Source organism: Nanorana parkeri, unplaced genomic scaffold, assembly GCF_000935625.1.
Source record: "Nanorana parkeri isolate BGI_ZX_2015 unplaced genomic scaffold, ASM93562v1 scaffold436, whole genome shotgun sequence".
Classification (NCBI taxonomy): Eukaryota; Metazoa; Chordata; class Amphibia; order Anura; family Dicroglossidae; genus Nanorana; species Nanorana parkeri.
This window is the reverse complement of record NW_017306704.1, coordinates 141,345-154,581: the sequence shown is the minus strand read 5'-3', so window position 1 is coordinate 154,581 and position 13,237 is coordinate 141,345. Positions and strand designations below refer to the sequence as shown.

Below are 13,237 nucleotides of genomic sequence, written 5' to 3'. Positions count from 1 at the left end.
CCCCTCCCAACATGACCCAAAGACATGCCGTCTGAGGCAATGGCCTCAGGCTGCTTCATTATAGGCATGGCCCTGCCTAGTGATGCATTTTAAGACAGAATAAAGAAAGATGGTAGCTTTCTGATTGCTTTTAATTACTGTACTTGATTGTTTTTATGTGGAAGGGTCATCATACTCGCTTAATGGCTGCGTGATATGTGTAAAATAATGAAATTAAATAAATTGCCTTATCAAATAAGCTTGTATGTGGCTGAGATTTCCCATTTAGCTCTAAGTCACTATGTCATTGTTGGTGAACTCTTGAATTCAAGCAGGGAAAACATATTTAATAGTTGGAGTAGCCAGCAAAGCTGCACAGATTTCTAATCACAGTACAGGCGTCTGCATGAATCTGTGGGCAGCAATGTTATTTCAGTCCCAGTCCTATGAGTCATCGTTGAGCTGCTGCTAGTCACGAGCTGGGTAACATTGTGCTCTTCTATCTGCTGAGGTGTTCAGGGATTACCTTTTCTAACATTTACCCTTTAATTATGGAAATATTGCTGCTTATCTAAACACACAATGAGCCACACTTGGAATTCTTGAAAGGCTGACATATTGATATAGATATGGTTTATACAAAATATATTGAGAGGAATTTATCAAAACTGAAGTCTGCTGTTGAATTGCCTCATTCTGTGATTTTGGGAGACGGCAGCATCCTGCCAGTTCTGTCTATATTTCACAGTGCTTTATAACTTTTTAGCTAATAGCTGTCATTATAATTTCTTTATCTTGTTTCTCCCTGGGTGTTCAGTCTTTAAAGAGAAACAATAATGGTGTTAGAACTATTTTAGTACATTCTTTTTTTCATTTACATTAAATCTCTCGTTTATAAATAAAAATGAATTATGTTACCAATAAAAAATAGGCAGAATAAAAAAAAAAATATGCAGTACATTTTTGTTTGATCCCTCTAAAAATGCTGAGCAGTTTAAAAAGATACCTGGTGATTAGGGATGCTCCAATACCGTTTTTTTGGTAGAGAGTAACGATATTTATATTTTGGTACTCAACGATACTGGTATATCCGTTAGCATGGAGCCGGCTTCCCGGGCAATCAGTATCGGTATCGTTGCAGTTCGTGTGTTCAGCGAGCACACAAACTGTCAGGACGTTCAGCGGGCTGTTCGCCCCTCGGAGTGTGCATTGGACAGCCCTGATAGGGTAAAGCAATGCACCTGACCACAGGTCAGGTGCAAGACTTTGCCCAATCACAGCACAGGGCTCTGTAAGAGCTATGATTGGGCAAAGTAAGGATGATTTTGCGCAATCATGGTTCACAGCTAAGTCCCAGCCCCACACTATATAAGGCTGCTTACACGGCAGCCTTATGTAGTGTGTTGCTGGAGTTAAAGATAGAGGGGTCTATTCACTAAGCTGCCGTAGGCAGCCGAGTGAATGACCGACCTAAAGCGAAGTGAGCCGGACGCTGTTCGGCTATTCACTTCAGGCTGGTATGGCTGATTCTGCTCGGCCCCTCTGTGGGACCGAGCAGAACAGAAAAATAAATAGAAAATGATTGTGCGGAGCTAGCAGTGACAGCTAGCTCCACCCAACTGTTTTCTATTGTCCGGCGGTTCTGCTTCCGGTCCAAAAAAAGAAGGAAAAAAAAACTCTCCCGGCCGCCAAGGAGAGAAACACTGCTTTTTCGGTTTTTTTCTTTATTCTGACACGGAGTAGTGTCAGAATATGAAAAACTACGGCTGGCTCCGCCCAGCTGTCAGAAGCAGGCTGTCGGCCGGCCAATGGCTTCGGCTTTCAGCGCGGCTCAGACGAGCCACTCGGCCAAGTTCGGGAGCTGTATGGGCTATAGCGAATAGCCCGTACAGCAGCCCTTCGGTTCTACTGAACCGAAGGGGTCTTGGGGCCAAAGCTAGCCAAAGGATCGGCCGAAGCTACGGCTTGATCCTTCGGCTGCTTCGTGAATAGACCCCAGAGTGTTTCTGTCAGTGCAGTGTAGTGAAAGCTAACTGGTGTCAGTGAAGTGAAGTGCTAGTGCATTATACATAATTTAATGCTTTAAATTTTAATTTTAAATTCATAAACATTTAATGCTATATACAGTACTCTGTACAGCGCAGTGGGATGAGACGCAGTACAACTACCTCAAACCCTGCTGTGCCCTTAGAACTTAATGAAATGTCACTTGTGACATTTCAATATAGTTCTAAAAAAAAGTACACAGAGCAATGTGCGGGAATCGGTGCATCGGAACTGTATTGAGCACCACTCACCAGCCTTTGTGTGCATTTTGGCAAGCAGCTGGTGTGAATTGGTCCTACGGCTACACTTGCCACTTGTGTTTTTGTCGTCTATATGCAGAGGAAAGTCTGTCAGGCTAGATGTTGTGTATATGCTTCTAGCTGCTTTTATGACACGTGTTTACATGCATTTATGTGAGTTTACATGCATATGTTTTTATATGCATATGGTACCAAATCCTACCATCAAAACGCATTTACATGTGTTTAGCTGCGTAAAACCGGGCTATCCCACTTTTTGCATTGATCTAGTCTTACTGTGTCTATAGAAGGGTTGTAGCACAAGGGTTAAGATGCTAATAGTGTGTAAATGAAAAATTGTTTAACCCATTTCCATTCTATGTACAACCTGCAGGACCTGAGTTAAAGGGACATTAAACTCAGGAGTTAAATCTTACAAATGCATTTAAGTACCTTAACTATTAACAAAAACGTATGTGATTTGTGTATCACTCGGCTGTAGATCCTCAAATCATATTTGAATTGGTGCTGACACTGTCCTTCCTTCTGGAGGGTGTCTACTTTTGTTACCCAGTGTGTGTGTTGTGTGTGTGTTGAAAAGTTGTCACCTGTGTGTGTGTTGTGTGTTGAAAAGTTGTCACCGCTCCAAGCTCACTCCTTTGATGGACTACAATTTCAATACAACTTAGTAAACTAAACATGAGATTGTAGTCTGTCACAGGAGTGATCTTGGAGCGGTGACTAATTTACAACACACACAGGGACCATGGGGAACAAAAGTAGCCACCCTCCAGAAGGAAGGACAGTGTCAGCACCAATTCGGAGATGATTTGAGGATCTACAGCCGAGTAATACACAAATGTATCTTATTTAAGTACCTTAACTATTAACAAACATTTATTTTTAAGATTTAACTCCTGAGTTTAGTGTCACTTTAAAGTAATATTAAAGTCAAAAGGTGTTTAAGCTATTTGTAAATGCTGATTAAATCACTTACAATGGATGCTGCCCTTGCTGTTTAAATGTTTTAGTTTCCTGCAGAATCAGCTGGTCCTCGGAGCCCTGGTCCTGATATCCTGTTTTATGGTGGCTCCTTTCCCTTGCAGGGTCCTACAGAGCCACCCTTGTGTGTGTGCTAGTAAACTGTGTGTGTTTCCACAAACACACAGGCACACCAAGGGAAGACACTTCCCAGCTCCCCTGTCCTACCCCCCCTCCCCCCTTCTTCAAGCTAGTAGATGGACAGCTCCTGGGGACTTCTCTGTCTTTTTTGATCTTGTACTGGACAGGTAGTTCAGGGAAGCCGAGCTGAGAGAGTTGGAGCTCTAAAACATGATGACTGTATGTGCATGGTCACAAATATAAAGAAATACTTTGCTCCCTTTTGGTCTGTGATATTAAAGTCAAAATATGTTAAATCTATTTCAAATGCTGGGAGAGTGGGAGCTGTTTAGGAAACATGATGACTGTATGTATTTGGGCAAAAATTTAAAGAAATATTTTGCTAGGCAATTAAAATTTGTTTGACCTGGATTAATTATTGAAAACAACATTGAGAGTTTAATACAACTTCAAATATACTGTTGAATGCATTTTATTTCTTACTTTTACAAGTGCAAGAAATACCTGTTGATCCTGCAAGACATCCAGTGAGCTGCCCAGTGCATGTCTGTGGACAACAGAACACCTTCACCTATTTAATGGAAAGTAGGAGAGGTGGTTATGCTCTGTAGTCTGAACAAACATGTACCCTGTAATATGGTAACAACGCTGCTTCACTATAAATCCAGTATGGTGACTGAGCATTGTCACCCAAGGATAGGTAAAAATACAGATTTTGGATTCATAATCAAATTGCAGATTTTGGATTCATTCATCATATCAGGTAAATATAAACTTATTAGTAAACTTTGCAAAACTCAGACATCTCTCAATATGCCTGCTGTATTATTACACTATCACATTGTCTCTATCTTTATGAAATCTTACGTATTCATATCCCATACTCTGTGAAACATTATGGTCTATAGCTTTTTCCTGGTCGAAGAATCAAATATTACTTTCAGAGTGATTCCAGAATGCAATATATCATGATAAATGAAAGGGCAGCACAAATTGTAAATAGCACCATGGAATTTTGCTTTTTGAAATAATGGGACCCATGGATAAACTCATGATGATAACAATACTTTCAGGCATATGGTTCAGTGTTAACTTTGGAAAAATAAAATTCTATCTTTACCATCCATCTATGTCACTTGGCTGGAGACAAATACACTTTCAGATCCTGACGTTTGTACACCCTTTAACTAATTATCAAAAATGTAATCTAGTAGCTCAGTATATACTGTATGTACGTCCTCTATGTGACACATGAAAACCATTACATACATGTCTATTTTGAAGATAAAAAATATATACAGTATATACTGTATATATATATATATATATAACATTTTAAAAACTCAAATGCAATAATCAGAAATGTTCTTTAATTTGCAAATTTTTGTTATTTGTGTTTTTTTTAATGCATATTGTTTTTGAAATGCGTAACTGGAAACAGCATAGATATTTGTGGAGTAGTTTATACAAACAAAATAAATTTTTAGTGAAGTGCTGGAACACCCTAATTCTTAGCCTGCACAAAGATACATGTTTCTGTAATTTTTAAAATGATCAAAATAGAAAAGCAGAAAAATTGTATCTGTGCCCCAAAAGTGATATTTGGGAACATTTTTCAGGTATATTAAGCTGTTTTTTGGGCCACATAAAGCCCTTTTACAAGTGCCAAGACAACATCCTCTGACACCCGAGGCAAGAATGCCAAAGTGTACCCCCCTATACTTTTACATCAGTAAAAGAAAAAAAAGGAAATAAAGAAGTGAATACAAACTAATTGGGGTTCACTGGGGTGAATACAGGGATTATTTTTTAAAGTTTTTTTGTTGATTTACACATAAAAGTAATTCATAAATTACTTTTGATAAATAATAATGGTTAATATTTTAATTAATAATTTTAATAATTCATTAATGCAGAGCAGAACCCAGCTGTCAAATGTATAGAGCATCCCTGCAGATTACACAGGACGAATGTGGCTCTCCCTGTCTAATCATCTAAATTTCATGACAGCCAGGTGCTGTGGTTTGTTTTACAGAGCATACGGCTGTCACACTGACAGCGGAGCAATGTGCCAATGGTCACACCTGGAGAGCTGCGCTTTCCCAATGCAATCTGCAGGACTGAGCTCAGTCCTGCACAGTGTAGGACATGGCTGGGCAATTCAGACACAAAAAGGCTTTCACCCCAGCTGTGGCATCCTGCCTCTTCCATCTCAGCCTGCCCCTGCCTTTTACTCTTTGGCCAGTGCGATCAATTAAATATTACGCCAGTTCTCCTAAAGTATATGTAAACCTACTCTTTTGCTGTACATACTAGATTGTCATTTTTTTACTAAATTGCATTTTTAAAAATCATATTTTTTTTCCACTAAAAGCATGCTTTGCACACGATTCACAATCTGGCCATCTGCAGGTACACATCTCGTATGCATGTAGAGGCCAGTTAATGCGCCTGAGATCCCTACCAATCAGATATGACAGGGCAACGCGGGAGGTGTGGCCAGAACATATCAGTAAGCTAATGTGTGCAGACTAGGAATGTTCAGATACCAGTGCCAATACTTGGCATTTTCATGAGAACTACCAGGGTTGCAGCGGTTGCAGCTGCGACCTGGCTCTGGCACTCCACCACTGTCCTGAAATCATTAGTCTGTATTGTTTTAGAAAAACTGTCACATGACAATAAACAAAAATGTATCAGTACTTGTACGTGGAAAAATGTTATCGGTGTATCACTTATATATATTTATAAAAAATAAATAATGAATTAAAACAGAGATGTACAAATCCCAGGAGCTCCATATGCTCCTTACAAATGACAGCTGCCTCTAACTTTTGAATTTTTCTCTAGTCTAGTCCTGGAGCTGGAAAAGTATCTGTACTTGTACTTGTACCGAGCACAGTACTTGGTATCTGAACATCCCTAGTGCAGACTATATGAACGCTGTTCTGCAGCGTCCTGTAGCCCCATGCACGGCAGGGTGACAACACTTCAGCTCACTGCAAGACAGTGCTCAGCATTGTCAGAATGTAGTAGAAAGTCTGTTGCATAATGCTATAACTGGCAGGATCGCCAGGCAATGATACCAAAACATTCCGAAAAAATTATTATCTTGGGAAATCTATAAATATTGCATTCAATAATCAGAAATGTTCTTTAATTTGCAAATTTTTGTTATTTGTGTTTTTTTTAATGCATATTGTTTTTGAAATGCGTAACTGGAAACAGCATAGATATTTGTGGAGTAGTTTATACAAACAAAATAAATTTTTAGTGAAGTGCTGGAACACCCTAATTCTTAGCCTGCACAAAGATACATGTTTCTGTAATTTTTAAAATGATCAAAATAGAAAAGCAGAAAAATTGTATCTGTGCCCCAAAAGTGATATTTGGGAACATTTTTCAGGTATATTAAGCTGTTTTTTGGGCCACATAAAGCCCTTTTACAAGTGCCAAGACAACATCCTCTGACACCCGAGGCAAGAATGCCAAAGTGTACCCCCCTATACTTTTACATCAGTAAAAGAAAAAAAAGGAAATAAAGAAGTGAATACAAACTAATTGGGGTTCACTGGGGTGAATACAGGGATTATTTTTTAAAGTTTTTTTGTTGATTTACACATAAAAGTAATTCATAAATTACTTTTGATAAATAATAATGGTTAATATTTTAATTAATAATTTTAATAATTCATTAATGCAGAGCAGAACCCAGCTGTCAAATGTATAGAGCATCCCTGCAGATTACACAGGACGAATGTGGCTCTCCCTGTCTAATCATCTAAATTTCATGACAGCCAGGTGCTGTGGTTTGTTTTACAGAGCATACGGCTGTCACACTGACAGCGGAGCAATGTGCCAATGGTCACACCTGGAGAGCTGCGCTTTCCCAATGCAATCTGCAGGACTGAGCTCAGTCCTGCACAGTGTAGGACATGGCTGGGCAATTCAGACACAAAAAGGCTTTCACCCCAGCTGTGGCATCCTGCCTCTTCCATCTCAGCCTGCCCCTGCCTTTTACTCTTTGGCCAGTGCGATCAATTAAATATTACGCCAGTTCTCCTAAAGTATATGTAAACCTACTCTTTTGCTGTACATACTAGATTGTCATTTTTTTACTAAATTGCATTTTTAAAAATCATATTTTTTTTCCACTAAAAGCATGCTTTGCACACGATTCACAATCTGGCCATCTGCAGGTACACATCTCGTATGCATGTAGAGGCCACTTAATCCGCCTGAGATCCCTACCAATCAGATATGACAGGGCAACGCGGGAGGTGTGGCCAGAACATATCAGTAAGCTAATGTGTGCAGACTAGGAATGTTCAGATACCAGTGCCAATACTTGGCATTTTCATGAGAACTACCAGGGTTGCAGCGGTTGCAGCTGCGACCTGGCTCTGGCACTCCACCACTGTCCTGAAATCATTAGTCTGTATTGTTTTAGAAAAACTGTCACATGACAATAAACAAAAATGTATCAGTACTTGTACGTGGAAAAATGTTATCGGTGTATCACTTATATATATTTATAAAAAATAAATAATGAATTAAAACAGAGATGTACAAATCCCAGGAGCTCCATATGCTCCTTACAAATGACAGCTGCCTCTAACTTTTGAATTTTTCTCTAGTCTAGTCCTGGAGCTGGAAAAGTATCTGTACTTGTACTTGTACCGAGCACAGTACTTGGTATCTGAACATCCCTAGTGCAGACTATATGAACGCTGTTCTGCAGCGTCCTGTAGCCCCATGCACGGCAGGGTGACAACACTTCAGCTCACTGCAAGACAGTGCTCAGCATTGTCAGAATGTAGTAGAAAGTCTGTTGCATAATGCTATAACTGGCAGGATCGCCAGGCAATGATACCAAAACATTCCGAAAAAATTATTATCTTGGGAAATCTATAAATATTGCATATTATTTAAAAAATTGCATGCAAATGTTACCATTGAAACTATGGTGATAGCAACGGTAACATTTATTTGCTCATTCTCTCAAGGGTTCTCTTGAATTGTATCTTGCCATGTATTTATTTCCTATGATCCTCAGCTCCATCTAGTGGCCATAATGCATTATTTTCTCCATTCTTTTCTGTATTTATTACCCTATTGCAGAACATTTAACCAGAATAAAAATTACACTAAGAATATAAATGTTTGCACCACTCTCACAACAGCTGCTTAACCCACACATAACAAATGTATCTGCAGTTTCACTGAATTAATAAGCTATCCAAATTTTTTATAAGTAGACCCTGTTGTGTAACTAAGCAAAAAAATTGTGTTTAAAAAAAAAATGAACAATGTAGGAAAAAGGTAAAATCTCCATCGGGTTCTTTTTGCTGTTTCTGTCCCCACTAATTAGATACAATCTCTTTAATTGACCATTGTTCCAGGGACCGGAAGTAATGGAAGATCCAAAATTTGGACCTATCGCCTTAACATGAATGGAGGAGAAATGCTCAGGGTGGGGCAGCTAAGAGGAAATTTCTCTTACTAGAATGTATCTTACTTCCTATTGGGTCTACAGGAGAAGAAGTAGAGGACAGTCTCCATACACAGAAGGCAGAAAAGACCTGATAGGGGCTTTAACCCTTTCCTACTATATCCATAATGACAAACAAAGCCTTGGCTTTAGATATACTTTACATAACATTTTGAGTTTACATACAATTAAGTGGTTCACTGTTTCCCATGGGCATAGAAATATAGGAGCTGACATGGCGGACTTGTTTTATATGGGTGCAGACTGCAGGACTGCCATTGTAATGCTGGCCCCACTACTTAATAAGTAGTTGACCGGGACCAAGCATGCAGAAAGCCAGCCCTTCTAAAAACTGAAACAGCAGTGGCATCTCAGATATTTATATTCTCATAGGTTCACTTTAAATGTTATGCTTTCTTACATCGGTTTGCAGCCTAGTGAGTAAAACTAGGTTTATAATTGATGGCACTATACGAATACCTGTAATGATAGATAATGTATAATCAGAGGCGTATCTAGAACAAATTGTGCCCCTGGCATCCCACCCAGCTCCTGGCAACCATTAATGTCACTGAGCAGGGTGGCATGCCAGTCAGAGGGTCCCAAGTTGCTAAGAACTGGGAGCGGAGAGATGGGTAAGGGCCATACACATCTCCCTATGCTGCTCTTAGCAACTTGAGATCTTCTGGCTGACTTCCCTGCTACATACACATCTCCCAACCCACTCTGGTTGCTAAGAGCCAGACGGGGAGATGTCTATGACCCAGTGAGTCGCTAGTTGCTAGGAGACGGGCAGGACACCGGCCCGAGTGTTCCTGTCTGCTAAGGGCTGGACGGGGAGATGTGTATGGGAGAGAGGGGTAGGGAGGAAAAACATCTGCTGTCTCTGTGGGTTGGTGACCTTTTGCTGGCCCATGGAACGGCACCCAAGTGGCACCCAGGACATGTGCCATATGTGCCATACCCTGGATACACCACTTTGTATAATTTAATTGCTGAAAATACAGGGGCTAAGCGGGTAACCCACCACATCTAGCAAACTAGACTGGACTAGTCCTCGGTCATATAGATGGTTTCTAGTGCTCTATTATAACCACTATTAATTACAAAGCTAAAGCTTCCATATATTTACACTTAGATAAGTATAGCCATGTGTAAAACGAATGAAACCCCTTACTGTGTTGTCCTACTTAATTCTGAACTTTTTTGTATTGCGTTTGACATGTCTGTTCTATGATTAGGTGACAGAAAGTAAGCTATGCTTTGCTGCCCATTAATTAGTCTATGAGGTAATGTATACACAAACCGTAGAGCTGATTAGTTTTTTTTTTCTTTTTCATTTTGGATAGTGTGAAGAACAGTGAAAATTTCTGTCAGACTCCTGATTCTGTCTGTGACCTGGTTGGGGAAAATTTAGTTCACTTCACTCACTGTCCCTATGATACCCATACAAATAAAGAGGGATGTCAGTGGGACAGGAAGGCTCAAAGGGCAATAACATTGTCAGAATTTCAACCCTTTCTTATTCTATTAAATTTGTGCTTTCATTTTTGTCTATGTCCCTTTCACAAAAATTTGTCATCCCTACCTGTCCTGATGGGAAGTGAGGAAAAATCTCCCCAACAGGGAAGCATATTCAATAAACCTGATAGTCACAACCCCTTCTTGGATTAGGGTGTAAATAAAATGTATTTATTTTCTTTAATTAAGAATACTTTATAAAACAGTGAAAATGATTGTATCTATTTTGTTTTTAGAGGAAAAAAAAATAATGGCATAAAAAATGGCTCAGTTCTACTATGGAAGAAGCAACAGCTCTCCTTTCCAAGACCGGATTCCCCTGCGCATTGTACGCTCTGAATCTGAGCTCTCGCCATATGAGAAAGCTTACCTGACTTCAGTAGAGAAAGGTGACTATGCCAGCGTGAAGCAAGCCCTGGATGAGGCGGAAATTTATTTCAAAATCAATATTAATTGCATCGATCCCCTGGGAAGAACTGCACTATTGATTGCCATTGAAAATGAGAATCTTGAGCTTATTGAGCTTTTGCTAACTTATAATGTCTATGTCGGAGATGCTTTACTGCACGCCATACGGAAAGAAGTAGTGGGAGCGGTTGAATTGCTTTTAAACCACAAAAAGCCAAGTGGAGAAAAACAAGTAAGTTAATGTTATCATTGATTGGTTTTTATCATTACGACAGTTTGTATTTTCTGTTATTTGTAAAAATGGACTTTAAAAAATTTCAGTAAATCCAGTGATTCAATCACTTCCAATGGAAGTTTAACATTTTACAGGGTTATTCACTAAAGGGTGAAGAGTTTGGAGAAGACAGGAGAAGTGAACAATCTAGGACAACATAGCTAAACCGGAAAATTCTCCAATTCAGCTCACTTTCCAGTTCAGCTATGTTGTCCTAGATCTGGGGTCAGCAACCCGCGGCTCTGGAGCCGCATGTGGCTCTTTCATCACTCTGCTGCGGCTCCCTGTCCAGGGGGGAACTACCGCCGGGGACTCAGGACCTGAGGCTGTGGGGGGGGCAGTGAGGTCCGGTCCTTGGCACCCCCGGTGGAATATGTGGCAGTGCAGGGTCCCGGGGGCCGTGGTCACACATTTCAATGTAATCCCGCCCAGTTTTTTGGCAGTGGCATGTGCGACCACCAATAGGTGAAGCATTCCAACGCTTCTCAGCTGTTCGAGGGCAGATCGGGAGCGCAAATCGTATGTGCAGGAGAACTGATCTGCCTTGGAACAGCTGTTCAGTCCTGAAATGTCACTTCTATCCGACTCTGTGAGTGGGGTGGAATGAAAGATCGCACTCACAGAGTCGGATAGAAGTGACATTTCAGGACCTGCACATACGATTTGCGATGCCGATCTGCCCTGGAACAGCTTGACCTATTGCCCTGGAAGGCTTGACCTATTGGTGGTCACACATTCCACCGCCAAAAAACTGGGCGGGATTACATTGAAATGTGTGACCACATCACCGGTCACACATTGTAACATAGTCACAAACTTTGGTAGAACACTGCCATCAGGGGGCTATGGTCGGTACCCATGTGAGGGGTCTGGGCAGCCTGGGGGGCCTCTTACATGGGTATCAGCTGTACCAGGGGTGGCATGCAGAGGTGCCAGGGGAAGGGGTGGAGGAGGCCGGGCCCCAGCAGCAGCAGGTAAGAGGAGTTGGGAGGAGGTACAGGTAAAGTGACCCCAGCGACCAGCCCACCTGAGGCCCGGCAGAGCACACCATAGAGAGTCTCAGATGGGCTGTTCAGGATCTATGGTGTGCTCTGCAGGGTCACTCTCAGGTGGGCTCTGCGGGGTCCCAGGTAAGGCCAGAGTCCAGTGCGTTACTAAGCCCAGAGACCAGTGCGTTACTAAGCCCACATATACCTATATACATGTTATACATAGCATAAAGGTAAAAAACAATATATGCAGTGTTATCTTCATTTTAGATGTCAAAAGGGTTTTGTGGCTCCCGGTGTTTTCTTTTCTGTGGGAAACGGGTCCAAATGGCTCTTTGAGTGTTTAAGGTTGCCGACCCCTGTCCTAGATTGTTCATTTCTCCTGCCTTCTCCAAACTCTTCACCCTTCAACTAATAACCCTCCCTGTTTCCTGCAGAATTAGCTGGTCCCCTGAGCACTAGTCCTGATATCATGTTTTAGGGTGGCTCCTTTCCCTTGCAGGATTCTGTGGAGCGACCCTTGTGTGTGCTAGTAAGGTCTATGTGTCTTCGCAAACATAGAAGCCAAAAAGTCACTCACACTCCATAGCAAATAACGGTCAATCTCCTTTATTGGCTTGTTCCACAAACATACAGGCACAGCAAGGCAAGCCATTCACCTGCTCCTCTCTCCTCTCTTGTTCCTTCTCAAAGCTATTCTTGTGATCTTGTACTGGACAGGGAGTGCAGGGAAGCGGAGCTGAGAGAGTTGAAGCCAGTTGTTTGGAAACATGATGACTTGGGGCAAAAATTCAAAGAAATAGTTTGCTGGGCAATGTATATGTGTTTTATCTGGATTTATTATTGCAAACAATTTAAGAGTTTAATGCTACTTTATAGTGATATTAAAGTAAAAATGTTATTTCAAATTCTGATGAGATCACTTACAATGGGTGCTGCCCTTTAATGTTTAGGAGTTTCAGTTACCTGCAAAATCAGCTGGTCCCCTGAGCACTTCTCCTGCATTCTCCAAACTCTTCACCCTTTAGTGAATAACCCTGTCTGTTTCCTGCAGAATTAGCTGATCCCCTGAGCACTGGCCCTGATAACCTGTTTCAGGGTGGCTCCTTTCCCCTGCAGGGTCCTATGGATCCCCCCTTGTTTATGCTAGTAAGCTGGGTGTGCCTCT

The 13,237-nt window shown here is 41.1% G+C and overlaps 1 protein-coding gene across 1 annotated transcript in view; it reads left to right on the top strand.

Moving 5' to 3' along the window:
• TRPC4 (transient receptor potential cation channel subfamily C member 4) overlaps window positions 1–13,237 on the top strand; it is a 146,344-nt gene that overhangs the window by 41,252 nt on the left and 91,855 nt on the right. The window contains exon 2 of the mRNA XM_018560171.1: window positions 10,635–11,038. Coding sequence (XP_018415673.1) covers window positions 10,661–11,038 — 378 coding nt within the window. The 5' untranslated portion in view covers window positions 10,635–10,660. The remainder of the gene's footprint in view (window positions 1–10,634; window positions 11,039–13,237) is intronic.